Source organism: Macrobrachium rosenbergii, chromosome 48 (genome assembly GCF_040412425.1).
Source record: "Macrobrachium rosenbergii isolate ZJJX-2024 chromosome 48, ASM4041242v1, whole genome shotgun sequence".
Taxonomy (NCBI): Eukaryota; Metazoa; Arthropoda; class Malacostraca; order Decapoda; family Palaemonidae; genus Macrobrachium; species Macrobrachium rosenbergii.
The window spans coordinates 77,423,595-77,440,219 of NC_089788.1; the positions used below are offsets into that span (position 1 = coordinate 77,423,595).

At 35.0% G+C, this 16,625-nt stretch overlaps 1 protein-coding gene across 1 annotated transcript in view; it reads left to right on the plus strand.

Moving 5' to 3' along the window:
- Window positions 1-2,398: 2,398 nt before the first annotated feature.
- The window catches only part of LOC136831158 (serine protease inhibitor dipetalogastin-like), a 17,794-nt gene continuing 3,567 nt past the window's right edge, over window positions 2,399-16,625 (plus strand). The window contains exons 1-7 of the mRNA XM_067091114.1: window positions 2,399-2,469; window positions 6,772-6,923; window positions 10,541-10,678; window positions 11,982-12,137; window positions 12,834-12,989; window positions 13,971-14,123; window positions 16,620-16,625. The exon at window positions 16,620-16,625 is cut by the window's right edge and continues 193 nt beyond it. Coding sequence (XP_066947215.1) covers window positions 2,399-2,469; window positions 6,772-6,923; window positions 10,541-10,678; window positions 11,982-12,137; window positions 12,834-12,989; window positions 13,971-14,123; window positions 16,620-16,625 — 832 coding nt within the window. The remainder of the gene's footprint in view (window positions 2,470-6,771; window positions 6,924-10,540; window positions 10,679-11,981; window positions 12,138-12,833; window positions 12,990-13,970; window positions 14,124-16,619) is intronic.

The window sequence follows — 16,625 nt, forward strand, 5'->3', positions numbered from 1 at the left end:
GAAAGACCGTTTCAGGAATAGTTCCAGTAATTCCAGCATTCAACCTCACGAAGGCTATCAGAGAGAAATCAGATAATGGACTGGAGTTGTAAGTGCAAAGTAATCAGATAAGATTGGCAATAGCGAGGAGACATTGCAGGAACTACTCATTCCTACTTATGAGGCCGTCATTGTTTAGAGTGAACAGAGCCTCTTCCACGTTTCCAAATGATTGTCACATGCTTCAAGCATTAGAGATAATTAGAAACCATCGAGATCATTATCTCTGTGGGATAGGTATAGTAGTATGACTCGAACTGCATTGCAAATAATAAATAAATCAAGACATCCAATCACCTCGCTTAACAACACCACAAGCCATTCATTCATACTTCTGCTGTTTCCCTTGTTTGTCTCGTCCTAAAGATAATTTACGGAAGCTTCTGTTGTGTAACTGAGGCCTCTTAGACACGGCTGTCCCTCCATTGCGCGCCAGTTCATCTAAACACATATTTTCACGCGCCACTTCTTGAATTAATATTGGTTTGAAGAGTCGCAGATTGAAAAGAGATCTTCGTATATTACGCCAGGTGGTTACGGTGTTGTTAACTTTTAACATTTGTGTTTCCGTCTGGGGTTTTCCCTGTGGAAGAGTTTGTTGTCGATGTGACACTTGGAAAAGAACGTCAAAAATGCCATTATTAACCCTCTATCACTCATGGAAATTGCCCTTTGATACAAGAAGACGCCCATTTCCAACGAATTATTCTCACCTCATGAGAAACATTACTTGAATTCTTGTTTCACGAGTATCTTTAGGTGATCATTCTCCCCGGGGGAAATTTGGCAATAGACACATTTTGAAATACTGTTACAAGGCCAAATTATTGACTACGCAAATGCTATGGACTCTGCAAAGTTGTTCATGCCCAAGGTTGCTTGGTTGAGGTCCAATCTTCCAAGACGTCACAAGTTTCTTCCTTAGTTACTAAAAACCAAGCTTTCAAGGTATCGTCACCAGTCTAATGTTTACAGTGTTGAAAATTATACTGGTTCTTTCAGTTACCTGGAAAACGATTTAAAATGGAAATTGATGAAGAAGAACCAGTATTTGCAAGTAGTTCTTAATAGAGTGATCTTTCAGGAAAAAAACAAGTGGATAGACAATCCGTATGGGGGTAGTGCCTACAGTGCACCTCACTTTGTACGTTGTAGACATACCAAAGGCTATTTAGCTGCGCCCAACTTTTAGCCTTTTACTATACCTCAATTGTGCTTCCTTCTCCAATCTTGCTGTCCAGCCACTCCAATAACCTCGTTTCACTTTCCAAAGCACTGAATGCTGTCCAGCCAATCTTGCTGTCCAGCCACTCCAATAACCTCGTTTCACTTTCCAAAGCACTGAATGGCTGAGAATGCCCAACCAGTGCTTGGCTTTGTAGCCGAATTTTTCATAAATCAAATGCAGTAGATAGACAGCGCTGATTCTTCGCTGAGAACCACAATCTATAGGAAGACAAGAAGATTGGTATACATTGCCAGATGGTACTGAATTATTCAGTAAAATTAATATTTACATCCATATTATTTAAATTGTCTTTAAGGGTTCACTTGCAGATAAACAGTGGCTACAGATATTACGGAAACCTCCAAAGAAATCTATTATTACATCAATAGGAATATAATAAATCTGGAATTGGGAACCCTTGAACAGAAAGCCAGGCAGAGTGTCAAAACTAGCGACTTAGGAATTCATTTTGGAAATTCATTTTGGAATCGCCTCTGGAACTGATATTCCAGACGAGCCACGTCTAGACAAAGAAACGTGACGTCTTCCTTCACAACTGGGAACGCTGTGTTATTATTCCAAGAGCGTTGATTACGTGTTGGGGCGGGGGGGGGAGGGGGTGATGTGATGGTGCTCTGTGTTTCCTTGTGACACTAATTAAGAGTAGGTCCTGTTTTTGTCTTTATCAGTTTCCTTGAGGTTGTTTTTGTTTCTTCGAAGACTTTTTCGTAATACCTCACTTTCTATCATTATCAATTGTTTGTCCTACTAAGTCCACTTACAAGCAACGCCCTTTCTATCTTCTTCGATTTCCTCAAGGGAATTGCATTTTTTTTAAGGGTACTTATAGATACCTCATATTCTATGTTTATTATAAGTTTACTTGAGGGAAAGGAGTTGAATCAGTCTAAGTCTTCCTACAAGTATCTTACTTAAGAGAAATCTGGATTTCCTTCTGAACATTTCCTTATGAATATAATTACTAGTGTTTCACTCTATACCCTTACCAGTTTCCATTCATATAACAATCACTCAGAATTTCTTACGACCCAATGAATGACGATATTCTGATGTAAAAAATATTAAAAATCACAATCACGCTCCTTAAATGCATGTCCTCTGATTTCCAGGATGTCATACGATGTGCTCCTGCGCTCAGAGAACCCTGTCATTTGGTGGGAAAATCCAAAACCCCCACAAGTGTGAAATTCTCGCAAGATCTCGCAAAATTCTTTCTCTGCTTACTGCTTCCAGCGTGACTCCTGGAACTCCTGGAACCCCAGGCTATCTCCAATAGCCCCGAGTGAGCCTCTAGCTTAGCACAGATACGCCCTTGAAGTTCCAGAGACCTCCTTGTCATAAAGTTCTCTCTCTCCTTACTGCTTCCAGTGTGACTCCTGGAACTCCAGGCGAGATCCAGTGGCGCCGAGTGATATTCCAATTAATCACAGCTACACCCTTGAAGTTCCAGAGGCCGCCTTGTCATAAAGTACTCTCTCTCTCTCTCTCTCCCTACTGCTTCCAGTGTGACTCCTGGAACCCCAGGTTATCTCCAATAGCTCCGAGTAAGCTTCCAGCTTAGCAAAGATACGCCCTTGATGTTCCAGAGGTCGTGTGACGTCAGCGCGAAGACCTGGACGAGGTGTTATTTAACTGTAAAGAAGGTTCGTAATTCGCTCATTCACTTCGTGAACTTGGAACGAAGAGAATCTCGCTCGTGGAAGAGGAATCTTGGCTTGTTTCCCTGAAATCTGAGGTAAATATTGAGTGACGTCTTCGGTTGGTTCTACTTATTAGTTTTGATACAACAGTTCTTATTTATTTTTCTTGGCTTTCCAGGTAACTTCTCTTTCCAGAGAATTGAATTCATATGATTTATTTTATTTGGAACTTTTCTTTTCTGCACCACATTTATTTTTCGTACATGTCTTGTTTTATCTCGTTCATATAATGTTTAAAGCTTATTTCAAATGTGGAAACACCTTCATAAGTACACACGCATATATATATATATGTATGTGTGTATTATATATATATATATATATATATATATATATATATATATATATATATATATATATATATATATGGTCATAGTCTAAGAGGGATAAATCACCTGTGCATGCTCCAAGTCAGATATTCAAAACAAACAGTTGGAATTAGGAAAGAATATTTTAAGCCTACAACTGCACCATTCCAGTTCCTTACCATCTACTTTTGCATTTAGGTCATCTAGCGCAAACGCTCTTTCATCCTTCTCTTATCACATTCAGGTCATCTAGCGCAATCACTCTTTCGTTGTTCTCTAATTGCATTCAGGTCATCTAGCACAATCACACTCTCATTCCATTCTTTTTAGCGAAGATTTAGGCTCAACCTGATAAGTTGATTAGTCATTTTCACTCATTACATCTTTAGAATGTAAAGTCATTAGATATAATTTTAGTGTAATTTTAATCTTGATGATTACATAAGTCCTGGGCTGTTGAGACTTTGTACATTTGTTCCACCAAATTCCATGAGATACTTTATACGATCAACTGGAGTTCAATGTCTCAAAGAGCGTTCTACAAATAAGGAACCAAGGAACCATGGCATTGTTAGTTTTCTGAAAAGAAAACTATTGTGCCGGCTTTGTCTGTCCGTCCGCACTTTTTTCTCATTGCACTTTTTCTGTCCGCCCTCAGATCTTAAAAACCACTGAGGCTAGAGGGTTGAAAATTGGTATGTTGATCATCCACCTCCAATCATCAAACATACCAAATTACAACCCTCTAACCTCAGTAGTTTTTATTTTATTTAAGGATAAAGTTAGCCATAATGGTGCATCTGGCAATGATACATGCCTGGCTACCACCTGGCTTTGGTTAAAGTTTCATGGGCCGCGGCTCGTACAGCATTATACCGAGACCACCGAAAGATATATCTATTTTCGGTGGCCTTGATTACATGACGTACAGAAAACTCGATTGCGCCGAAGAGACTTCGGCGCATTTTTTACTTGTTATTTATCTAAAATAATTTAAGCACTTTATGATAAACTAGTTGGCCTGTACCGTTCAAAATAGCTTTGAAATAACAGTTGCTTGAGACGAGAAGTTCCCGTGCAAGATGGCATTATGTACTTTCGATTAAGATAGAGAAAAGATTATCCTATTTTTGCTTATATAGAAGCCAGTTGTGTTAGAGAGTCTGACCCTGGACTAGAAGACGGCAAGTCTAACATGTGTATTTTACTATCCGTTGGTTATCTTGATTATATAGAAAAATATAATTAATTGGTATATATTTGCTTTATATATTAAGATAATGACAATCGCAAGTTTCTACCAACCTAATCACATCAAAGAGTTTTCAAATACCAGAAACTATATTATTATTATTATTATTATTATTATTATTATTATTATTATTATTATTATTATTATTATTATTATTATTAGATTTTCCTATTTCAATGACTCAAGGATTATGAGACCTTTATTATTATTATTATTATTATTATTATTATTATTATTATTATTATTATTATTATTATTATTATTATTATTATTATCACAGAAAACAATCGCTGTGTCAATGGCATTTAGCAATATTTTTAACTACTACCCTAAAACAGGGACTCCTTCCATATTATTATTATTATTATTATTATTATTATTATTATTATTATTATTATTATTATTATTATTATTATTATTATTACAAAAGTATCCACAAACAACAGAAATATCTCACGTTACTTAGCCTGGATTTCCAAATACAAAAAATGTACTTCATGGCTTATATATCAACTCTCTCCGACGCAAGACTGCAGTTGGTAATTTCATGCCACAGTGTTCCCAAGGTGAGAAATGACAAGAAAAACGTTCAAACTTGTATGTTATTATATACAAACGATGCTCGATCACAGCACGCAGTGTGATTTACGCTTAGGCAGATGGTATCAGTGTAAGCTCTAGGTATTGACAAATGTTTCGGATATTATTATTTTTTTATGTTAGAGTAGATGTTATGTAAGTCAAAATATCTTTGTGTGTATTATATATATATATATATATATATATATATATATATATATATATATATATATATATATATATATATATATATATATATATACTGTTATATATATATATATACATGTATATATACATATATATATATTATATATTCTATATATAAAGTATAAATACATAAAACAAAAATATCAAAAATAACAAACATTAAAATAATAAACAGATCAAACCGAGACTATAATTCTCTTCTAATGTCCTAGTTCTCCAACAGACGGAACAAGGTAGAAAAAGAGGGAGAAAGTTAGAAAGTAAACATAACCGTTTTCTGCTGTCAAAACGAACCTCATGAACGCAGCAACTACACGGGGGGAACAACCCTCACAAACGCAACGAAAACAAAGAGACACCTCATGAACGCAGCCGCCGCGCAAGGTTACGCATTCCATTACTAATCTTATATTAATGTCACGATGGACTTCATGAACCCGCCAGCAGCAGCGCCGCTAAAAAAAATCACTTCATGAACGCGACTCGAGGATGACTTGGAAATTCGTCGGTGTCATTAATAAATGAGATTTTTGGCCTTGTCATGCCGCTGTCTCCGTCCATATTAGCGGGTTTTTTTCTTAAGATAGATCAGAGTCATTTTAGTCAATGATTGCTTTAACTGAACTCATACGGAAAGGCCTCATATAGATATATTATTGGATGTCGTCAAAGTGGGTGTCATGAATTGATTCTCTGGTCTTAAATACAAGATAAATTATTAGTTTAATTGCTAGATAGGTAAATAGATAGATAGATAGATAGATAGATAGATAGATAGATAGATAGTAGATGGATAGATAGATACCATTATAAATTATTCTGCATTTAATCTAGCTGGTAGATAGAGAGAGAGAGAGAGAGAGAGAGAGATAGATAGATATATATTTAGATAGACGGTTCAGTTCTTTATTCCACATACAAGATACACGGGTAGAAAATAGATAGATAGATAGATAGATAGATAGATAGATAGATAGATAGATAGATTAGACACCACTTCAAAACATTCTGTATTCTATTGTTCAATTTCCATCTTTATATTTTCACTCAAACCCAAAAATTTACTTTCATTCTCAATTCCCTTTTTCTTAGATTTCAGCGAAGGCCCCATCAAAAACAATCAAGACAATCAAGAAAATCAAGAAAATTATGATACATATTTAATTCTCATTTTTCCCTTTTTCTTAGATTTCAACGAATTCCCCATCAAAACAATCCAAGACAATCAAGAAAATCAAGTAAATGAAGAAAAACATTTAGTTCTCATTTTCCTTTTTTCTTAGATTTCAACGAATTCTCCTCCCAAAAACAACAAAACAATCAAGCAAATGAAAGGTGAACATTTAATTCTCATTTTCCAAAACAAAACAAAACAAAAAAACAAGAAAATCAATAACCTCAAAAATAAACATTTATTCTCATTTTCCTTTTTCTTAGATTTCAACAAAACAACAAGACAATCAAGAAAATGAAGATATCACCCACAACCCTGTTTCTCTACCTGTCAACGTTGATTTGGACATCCAATGCCCAGACGGAGGATCAGAGACACCTCGGCTTTGGACAAGGAGGAGGCGGTGGTGGCGGTGGTAAGAAAATCTTTTAAAATCATATTAAGGAAAGAATTCAGACTCTTGATCAGGAACAAAGTTTTGATATTTGATGTTATGAATATTTATTTTTTTTTCAAATTATGATTTTAAAGAAGGAATTTTGTCCACTTCTTAGATGTGATATTCCAACCTCATGCGTTAGCCTTGTTGTTAGATTTTGACATTCTTATTGATATTTTATTGTTATTTTTGTTTTCCATATTTCTACAGACTAATGTGCAAGGACAATTCATTTCTGTTTATGTATCCTGAAGTTTCTTTTGTTTCTTTCTGTGATTATATATATATATATATATATATATATATATATATATATATATATATATATATATATATATATATATATATATATATATATATATATATGTGTGTGTGTGTGTGTGTGTGTGTGTGTATACACACACATATATATATATATATATAAAATCAAATTAACAACTAAATATATAACAATTTTTATTTTAATTATTTACAAAATTTTGATATTAATAACAAAATTTAATGAAAAAGAAAAAATAATTCCACAATATATTTGCAGCTATTATGTAATAAAAAAATTATCTTGAAGTAGAAATAATAATGAATAATACTACTGCTACTACTAGAACTAGTAGCAAAATTTTAAAAAAGCAGCAAATAGCAGTTTTTCTTCCAAACTTCCTCAGAATCAGGTCGATAAAATTTTGATATTAATAACAAAATTTAATGAAAAAGATTTGCAGCTATTATGTAATAAAAAATTATGTCCAGCATCAGTTTTTCTTCCAAACTTCCTCTTGAAGATGAATAACCTTGAGGAATTCCTTTTTCTTTCATTTTTGAAGGATTTTTGTTTTCGGGATCAAGAAACTCAACCATAACTTGTTAAAGGTCGAGATAATTGCCTGATTTAGCTTTAGAGTGTCTTAGGCAATCAGGTCACTGAGTTTGAAAGTGCAAGAAATTTCACTTATCAATTTGCATTTTTGAATGATTTTGGTTTTCGAGATCAAGAAACTCGATCATGACTTGTTAAAGGTCGAGATAATTGCCTGATTTAGCTTCAGAGTGTCTTAAGTAATCAGGTCACTGCGTTTGAAAGTGTAAGAAATTCCTCTTGTTATTTTGCTTTTTTGAATGATTTTAGTTTTCAGAATCTCGAAACTCAACCATGATTTAAGGTTGAGATAATTGCCCGATTTATCATTGGTTTGTCTTCAGTATTCAGGTCACTGAGACTGAAAGTGTAAAAAAAATTCCTCTTATTATTTTACTTTTTTGAATGATTCTGGTTTTCAGAATCATGAAACTCAACCATGATTTATTTAAGATTGAGATAATTCCCTGATTTTAGCTTCATAACGTCTTCAGTAATCAGGTCGCTGAGAACGAACGTGCCATTCTTCTTTAATGGGTTCTGTGTAGATTTGTCGACCTAGTTAAATGAATTGGTAAAAAGAAGTTTAAGATTTCATGGTGTTTCTCCAGTGGCCTCTCTCTCTCTCTCTCTCTCTCTCTCTCTCTCTCTCTCTCTCTCTCTGTAAGCCCTTTAGACATCATTTTCCTCAAGAGATTAATATTGACACTGGTTAAGGTTGGCAGAATTTAACTCTCTCTCTCTCTCTCTCTCTCTCTCTCTCTCTCTCTCTCTCTCTTTCTCTCTCTCTATCTCTATATATATATATATATATATATATATATATATATATATATATATATATATATATATATATATATATATATATATATATATATATATATATATGTATATATATATGCATATACATATACATATATATACATATATATGTACATGTATGTATACATATATTTACGTAACTTACAGAAACACAAATACACCTCTTATCGAATATGACTGCATTCAGAAACTGCCAATTCACAAGCGTCAACGAACCCTTAAAGCAATTTAGCAAAGTCAAGATTCAAATTCAAAAGAGGAAATTTAGAAATGACGAATCACCGTACCTTTACATATGAATGACTCATGAATCTTATTTTCCTATTCTGTATTCAAGATATCAGTGTCAAAACGTAATGATTCATCTGGTTTTTTAATACTTCAAATTCTCTAATACATATTACAAAAGTCAGCCACCAAGGCTATCACCGAATTTTAAATATTCAGATGAATGAGCAAGGCCATGTTATTACCTATCACAGACTCGAAATTTAGGAATTCGAATCCTGGTTGGGCCAAATGCAATTGTTATATATAATTCGATTTGATTGTACATGATTCCCAAGATAAAGTGAATTTGATATTAAGGGGAACTTGTGGCTTGATAATAAAGACTATAAAAATGTCTTGTGTAAATGAGTGATTAAAGACTCTCTCTCTCTCTCTCTCTCTCTCTCTCTCTCTCTCTCTCTCTCTCTCACACACACACACACACACACACACACACGCACACACAAATATGCCTAATACTAAAACGTAATTGTGTTCGTATTAAAAATATATATATATATATATATATATATATATATATATATATATATATATGCCTGAAGAGAGAGACAGTTTAGTCTTTGAAATACGGCCTTTATTCTCCACATTTTATGTTTCTGTGGGCTATATATATATATATATATATATATATATATATATATATATATATATATATATATATATATATATATATATATATATATATATATATATATATATATATATATATATATATATATATATATATATATATATATACTGTATATATATGTATATACACAAGTGTGTACGTATTACATTTGTACATCCACATACATACATACATACATACAACCTAAATTAACAAAGATATCCGTAATATCAAAACGTAATTGCGTTCAAAAACAAAAAAAATATATAGACTTTGCCGTCAATGATCTCAGAAAGAACTTGATATATCCAAGATCCAGATTTCAAGATCTTGAAAAATGGTGAGTCACTGTACGTCTTTTCGCTGAGTCATTCTTGATAATCACCAATTCTTCTTTTTTTCTATCTTTTTTTTTTATTCAAGGTCAAGAACAGAATGGTCGAGAACAGAATGGTTAGCCATGCTTTTAATTCCTGGTGGAGAAGAGAGAGAGAGAGAGAGAGAGAGAGAGAGAGAGAGAGAGAGAGAGAGAGAGAGAGAGAAAATTAGTTGATTGTGATTTAGATATCAATTTTTGTATTATAGAAAAGTAAGGAATGGGCTGCCACTGAGAGAGAGAGAAGGAGAGAGAGTGAATAGAGAAATGAGAGAGAGAGAGAGATTTTGTATTATAAAAGTATGGGTTCAAGAGTCAGTGAGAGAAAGAGAGAGATAGAGACAGAGAGAGAGAGAGAGAGTAGAGATTGTGATGATATAACAAAGCACCAATCTTAATATAATCTAGATTTTATCAGTTGTTGATTATACTATGATCACAAACATGTGATACGATCCCACATGTATGATTCATCACCTGACGTAGTATTTGAGCAAAACTTCATCCATCAAAACAACCATTTTATGAATGAATGAAAGGTCAATACTACTACAACTTACTATTCATTCATGAAAGTAACCAATCTATGAATGAACTGAAGTTACGATACTACTACAACTATCCATTTGTCTTTGCAGTATGCAATCGTAACTGCCCAAGAAACATCGACCCTGTTTGTGGAACCAATGGAAAGACTTACGATAACCTCTGCCTTTTACTCGTCGCCAGGAGATGCGACAACATCAGGGTGAGGCGACTACACGACGGTGCATGCGGTAAGTGAGTGGATCCGTCCAGGGTGTCGCTTTTAGGGGGGCAACGACAGCTTTTGATGTTCGAGTTGTGGTCAAGATTTGGTACATTCAGTTAGGGGTAAAATCCTGTCGATTCTTTAAAGATAAATATTGTTTTGATGATGCACCTTCTTTCTCTGAAGTATTTAGAAAAGAGAGAAAACTTGATCTTTGGAGAGAGAGAGAGAGAGAGAGAGAGAGAGAGAGAGAGAGAGAGAGAGAGAGAGAGAGAGAGAGAGATGAGCTGAATATGATTTTATGGTCAGGTTATGGTACATTCAGTTAGGGCTAAAATCTTGTCGATTCTGTAAAGAAGAATATTTTTTATGTAAACTTTGAAGCCTTCTTTCTCTGAAAACTTGATTTGAGAAAAGAGAGAAACTTGATCTTGAGAGAGAGAGAGAGAGAGAGAGAGAGAGAGAGAGAGAGAGAGAAATGAGCTGAATATAATTTTCAAACAGATGCGTTTGTGTAAACTGACCCAGTGATTTTATTCTGCTATTGTCTTACTTTGCCTGTCATATAAGAGAAGTAAGTTATATTCTTGTTCACCAATTCATGAACATTATAAGTTAAGATATAAATAAATAGAAATCTCTTGAAAACAAGCAGTAAAGCAAGCAATATGTCACGTGATTTCTTGTGATTTGAAATTCCCAACTTTAAGGAATTTTCGACAACAGTAATTTAAGAATAATTCATTAAGTTTAGAAAACCATTAATTGCTTGATGTATCTGAGGGCATTATACTACACTTTTGTAGAATATTATAGAATAGTGACTGGTGTTCTACTTTTCATAAATGCTTCTTTGCTAATCTGCTTTCGTCTTCTCAACTTATTGTCACTGTGTTACTAATGGAAAATCTGTACGTGGAACTTTTATTAAAACAATTATTATTATTATTATTATTATTATTATTATTATTATTATTATTATTATTATTATTATTATTATTATTATTATTATTATAAAAACTAAGCAGGCACTTCAAACCTCTGCATAAATGCTCACATATTCTGACAGAAAAACGATTGTGGAATTTTATGAGAAATCAACCATTTTTATATATATTTATTTTTTGATTCTGACATAAACCATCATTTTGTTTTTTTTTGTTATGAGAAATCAATCATCTTTTTAAGGCAATAAAAATCCATAATCCTACAAATAAATTCTATTAATATGCAGATTAATGCAGTTTATTTTTATAATAATTGTAGATTTTATTACAATATTGTGAATTTCTCAGAAATCTTTTTAACACTTTTTTTTCTTACCAAAGGCTCAACGACACCCAACTGCGGAGCAAATGTAGCATGCCCATTCAACTACGCCCCAGTTTGCGGTAGCGACGGGCAAACGTACCCAAATGATTGTGTCTTCCAGAGCGCCCGTTGCAATAACCCACGCCTGACCAAAGTCAGGGATGGGGAATGTGGTGGGTACATTACTTTTAGTTTTCTGTAAAGTCTGTCCGTCCGCACTTTTTCTGTCCGCCCTCAGGTCTCAAAAACTACTGAGGCTACAGGACTGCAAATTGGCATGTTGATCATCCACCTTCCGATCATCAAACATACCAAATTGCAGCCCTCTAGCCTCAGTAGTTTTTATTTTATTTAAGGTTAAAGTTAGCCATGATCGTGCTTCTGGCAACGATATAGGCCAGGCAACCACCGGGCCGTGGTTAAAGTTTCATGGGCCGTGGCTCATATAGCATTATACCGAGACCACCGAAAGATATATCAGTTGTTCAAATCCTCTAGACGGACATTATTCTATGCAACTATTATCAGGCATTACACAGAAGGATCTTTTTCATTTTTTTAGTTGCAACTATTATTACACAGTTCAAATCTTCAGACAAGTGTTATCTTATTGCCATCTTAATCTTATCTTTTTTTTATTTTTCTTTTTTTCGCATTGGCCTTGTATTCCACTCAACAAGTGTTATGAGGCAAGTTGATAATCTGTTTTTTTTTTTTTTTTTTTCTCAACAAATAAATGGATAAAGCATTGGCCTTGTATCCAACTCATCAACAGTTCAAATCCTCTGGAAGGACATTATTCTAAGCAACTATTGTCAGGCATTACAGACTTATTGCTAATCTTTTTTTCTCTCTCTCTTTCAAAAAAGGCTCCACGAATCCCAACTGTAGACCAAGCACGGGCTGTCCTTTCATCTACGCCCCAGTTTGCGGAAGTGACGGGAAAACGTACGCCAATGAGTGTGCCTTAAGGAACGCGGCCTGCAGTAACCCCAGACTCACTAAAGTATCCGACGGAGAGTGTGGTGAGTAAAATTTTTTATTTATTCTGTAAATAAACAAAAAGGTTTCTGTGGTGAGTGAATTTTGTTTATTTATTCTGTAAATAAACAAAATTTATTCTGTGGTGAGTAAAATTTAGTTTATTTATTCTGTAAATAAACAAAATTTGTTCTGTGGTGAGTGAATTTTGTTTATTTATTCTGTAAATAAACAAAATTTATTCTGTGATGAGTAAAATTTAGTTTTATTTAGTAAACAAAATTTAGAATTTTGTTTATTTATTCTGTAAATAAACAAAATTTGTTCTGTGGTGAGTAAAATTTAGTTTATTTATTCTGTAAATAAACAAAATTTGTTCTGTGGTGAGAAAAATTTTTTATTTTATTCTGTGAATAAACAAAAAATTTCTATGGTGAGTGAATTTTGTTTATTTATTCTGTAAATAAACAAATTTTTTTCCGTTGTGAGTGAATTTATTTCTATTTCTTCTTTTTGTCTATTTGCGAAGAGAATTGTCCTCAGTCTACTCTTATTTTCATTTTTGTTTGCTTTATTGTTTGTCACTCAGGAGAGTCCTGCCTTCTCTCTCTCTCTCTCTCTCTCTCTCTCTCTCTCTCTCTCTCTCTCTCTCTCTCTCTCTCTCAGGTTCTCTTTTGATCAAGACAGACACTTTCCAGGTTACAAATTATTAACAGCAAATTTGATCAAGACAACCACTTTCCACTTTACAAACTTTTGATTAAGACAGCCAAATTATAAATTATCAACAGCAAATTCTCTCTCTCTCTCTCTCTCTCTCTCTCTCTCTCTCTCTCTCTCTCTCTCTCTCTCTCTCTCTCTCTCTCTCTCTCTCTCTGGGTTTCATTTGATCAAAACAGCCAATTTTCACTTATTATTAACAGCAAAATGGATACGTCAGCAAATTCCATTTCACGTTTCAATAACCTACCCTAACCTAAGCTAGCTTAACCTAACCCTTCTTCGCCTTCAAACCTTCTCCAAAGGACGTAATCCCCTCTGCAAGCAGACCTTCTTCTGCCCCTCCGTCTTCCAGCCCGTGTGCGGCAACAACGGCCAGACCTACCAGAACGAATGCGTCTTCTCCAACGCCGCCTGTACCATCCCCACCCTCAGGAAGGCTTCTGACGGGGCGTGTGGTACGTGAGAGACTTTCTCTGAGTTCCTCCCAGTCTCCCTGAGGATTTTACGTGACTAGAACCTCGAAAGGTCGAGCGAAGATGCATTGCTTTGCTACCCTTAAAACGATTCTCCTTGTATTTTAATAGTTTACTTAGGTTTTTATCTGTTTATTTATTTATCTATTTTATTTTATATGTAATAGCTGGTCTCTTCTTTCTGTTATTATATTATCCTTCTGGTACTTCTTTCAAATGAACAGAACACAATATTCTTTGGAAGTTTGAATTTCAAGTCAGTGGCCCCTTTGGTGGGGTTGTTCCATACTGATAAGATTCATCTTCTTCTTCTTAATAATAATAATAATAATAATAATAATAATAATAATAATAATAATAATAATAATAATAATAATAATAATGAAGAGATAAATCCACAGTTATGTATGGGTACATACATTTAAAGAAATCAACATTCAAAACGAAAAAATACACAATGGAGAACGGAGGAGTTTCACTTCGGCATAAAAATGGGTATTCCATAAAATGTCTGGAAAAAATATAAGCGTTAATGAAGTTATCTCACTCACTTCCTACGGCCGCAAATAAACGATCTCTGCACAAAGAGCTGGTCACGCCCAGCAGCAAATCGAAGTCCATAGGTATTGTATGTTCCTCTCATAATATACCATTAGAGAGGGAACATATTTCTTCAAAAGACTTAATATATATATATACATATATATATATATATATATATATATATATATATATATATATATATATATATATATAAAATAGACTTTATAAAGTTACCCGGGTTTACAGAGTAAACACCAAACTGCCTGTAACTAAAAGTTCAGAACTGATTTTGATTTTCTCAAGAAGTTCAAGCACCTCTTGGGTCTCTGTAGGTTCAAGCCCTATTGGGCCTCCAAAGGTTCAAGCCCTCTTGGGCCTAAAAAGTTCAAGCCCTCTGATTTTGATTTTCAAGCCCTCTTAGGCCTCTGTAGGTACAAGCCCTCTTGGGTCTCTGTAGGTTCAAGCCCTCTTGGGTCTCTGTAGGTTCAAGCCCTCTTGGGTCTCTGTAGGTTCAAGCCCTCTTGGGTCTCTGTAGGTTCAAGCCCTCTTGGGCCTCTGTAGGTTCAAGCCCTCTTGGGCCTCTGTAGGTTCAAGCCCTCTTGGGCCTCTGTAGGTTCAAGCCCTCTTGGGCCTCTGTAGGTTCAAGCCCTCTTGGGCCTCTGTAGGTTCAAGCCCTCTTGGGTCTCTGTAGGTTCAAGCCCTCTTGGGTCTCTGTAGGTTCAAGCCCTCTTGGGTCTCTGTAGGTTCAAGCCCTCTTGGGCCTCTGTAGGTTCAAGCCCTCTTGGGCCTCTGTAGGTTCAAGCCCTCTTGGGCCTCTGTAGGTTCAAGCCCTCTTGGGCCTCTGTAGGTTCAAGCCCTCTTGGGCCTCTGTAGGTTCAAGCCCTTTTGGGTCTCTGTAGGTTCAAGCCCTCTTGGGCCTCTGTAGGTTCAAGCCCCCTTGGGCCTCTGTAGGTTCAAGCCCTCTTGGGCCTCTGTAGGTTCAAGCCCTCTTGGGCCTCTGTAGGTTCAAGCCCTCTTGGGCCTCTGTCGGTTCAAGCCCTCTTGGGCCTCTGTAGGTTCAAGCCCTCTTGGGCCTCTGTAGGTTCAAGCCCTCTTGGGCCTCTGTAGGTTCAAGCCCTCTTGGGCCTCTGTAGGTTCAAGCCCTCTTGGGCCTCTGTAGGTTCAAGCCCTCTTGGGCCTCTGTAGGTTCAAGCCCTCTTGGGCCTCTGTAGGTTCAAGCCCTCTTGGGCCTCTGTAGGCTCAACAGTTCTTCCCTGGATGGGTCGATACCATACTCGCCTAGCACTCTCCTAGGCCCGCGTTCGATTCTCCGGCCGGCCAGTGAAGAATTAGAGGAATTTATTTCTGGTGTTAGAAATCCATTTCTCGGTATAATGTGGTTCGGATTCCACAATAAGCTGTAGGTCCCGTTACTAGGTAACCCATTGGTTCTTAGCCACGTAAAATAAGTATAATCCTACGGGGCAGCCCTAGGAGAGCTGTTAATCAGCTCAGTGGTCTGGTTAAACTAAGGTATCTTTTTTTTCTCTCTAGGCTCATAAGACAGGCGCTGATCTCCTGTTTTTTTAGGCCGACAGCCAGTTGGGGGGACAACAGGGCTACAGAAAAATTAAATAACCAAAAAGAAGTTTTTTGATATTCACTTTTTTTTAATATATATATATATACATATATATATATATATATATGTAAGTATGTATAAATATATATATATATATATATATATATATATATATATATATATATATATATATATATATATATACATATTATATATATATATATATATGTATATATATATACACATTTACATTTATAGTGTGTGCTACATTTATATGTTACCAAATAATTCATTTTATAAACCTAGCATACCCGGTGCACTTAAATTCAGTTTTACAGATTAAAGAAAAAAAATCCAGTAACACACAGAATGAGAACTTG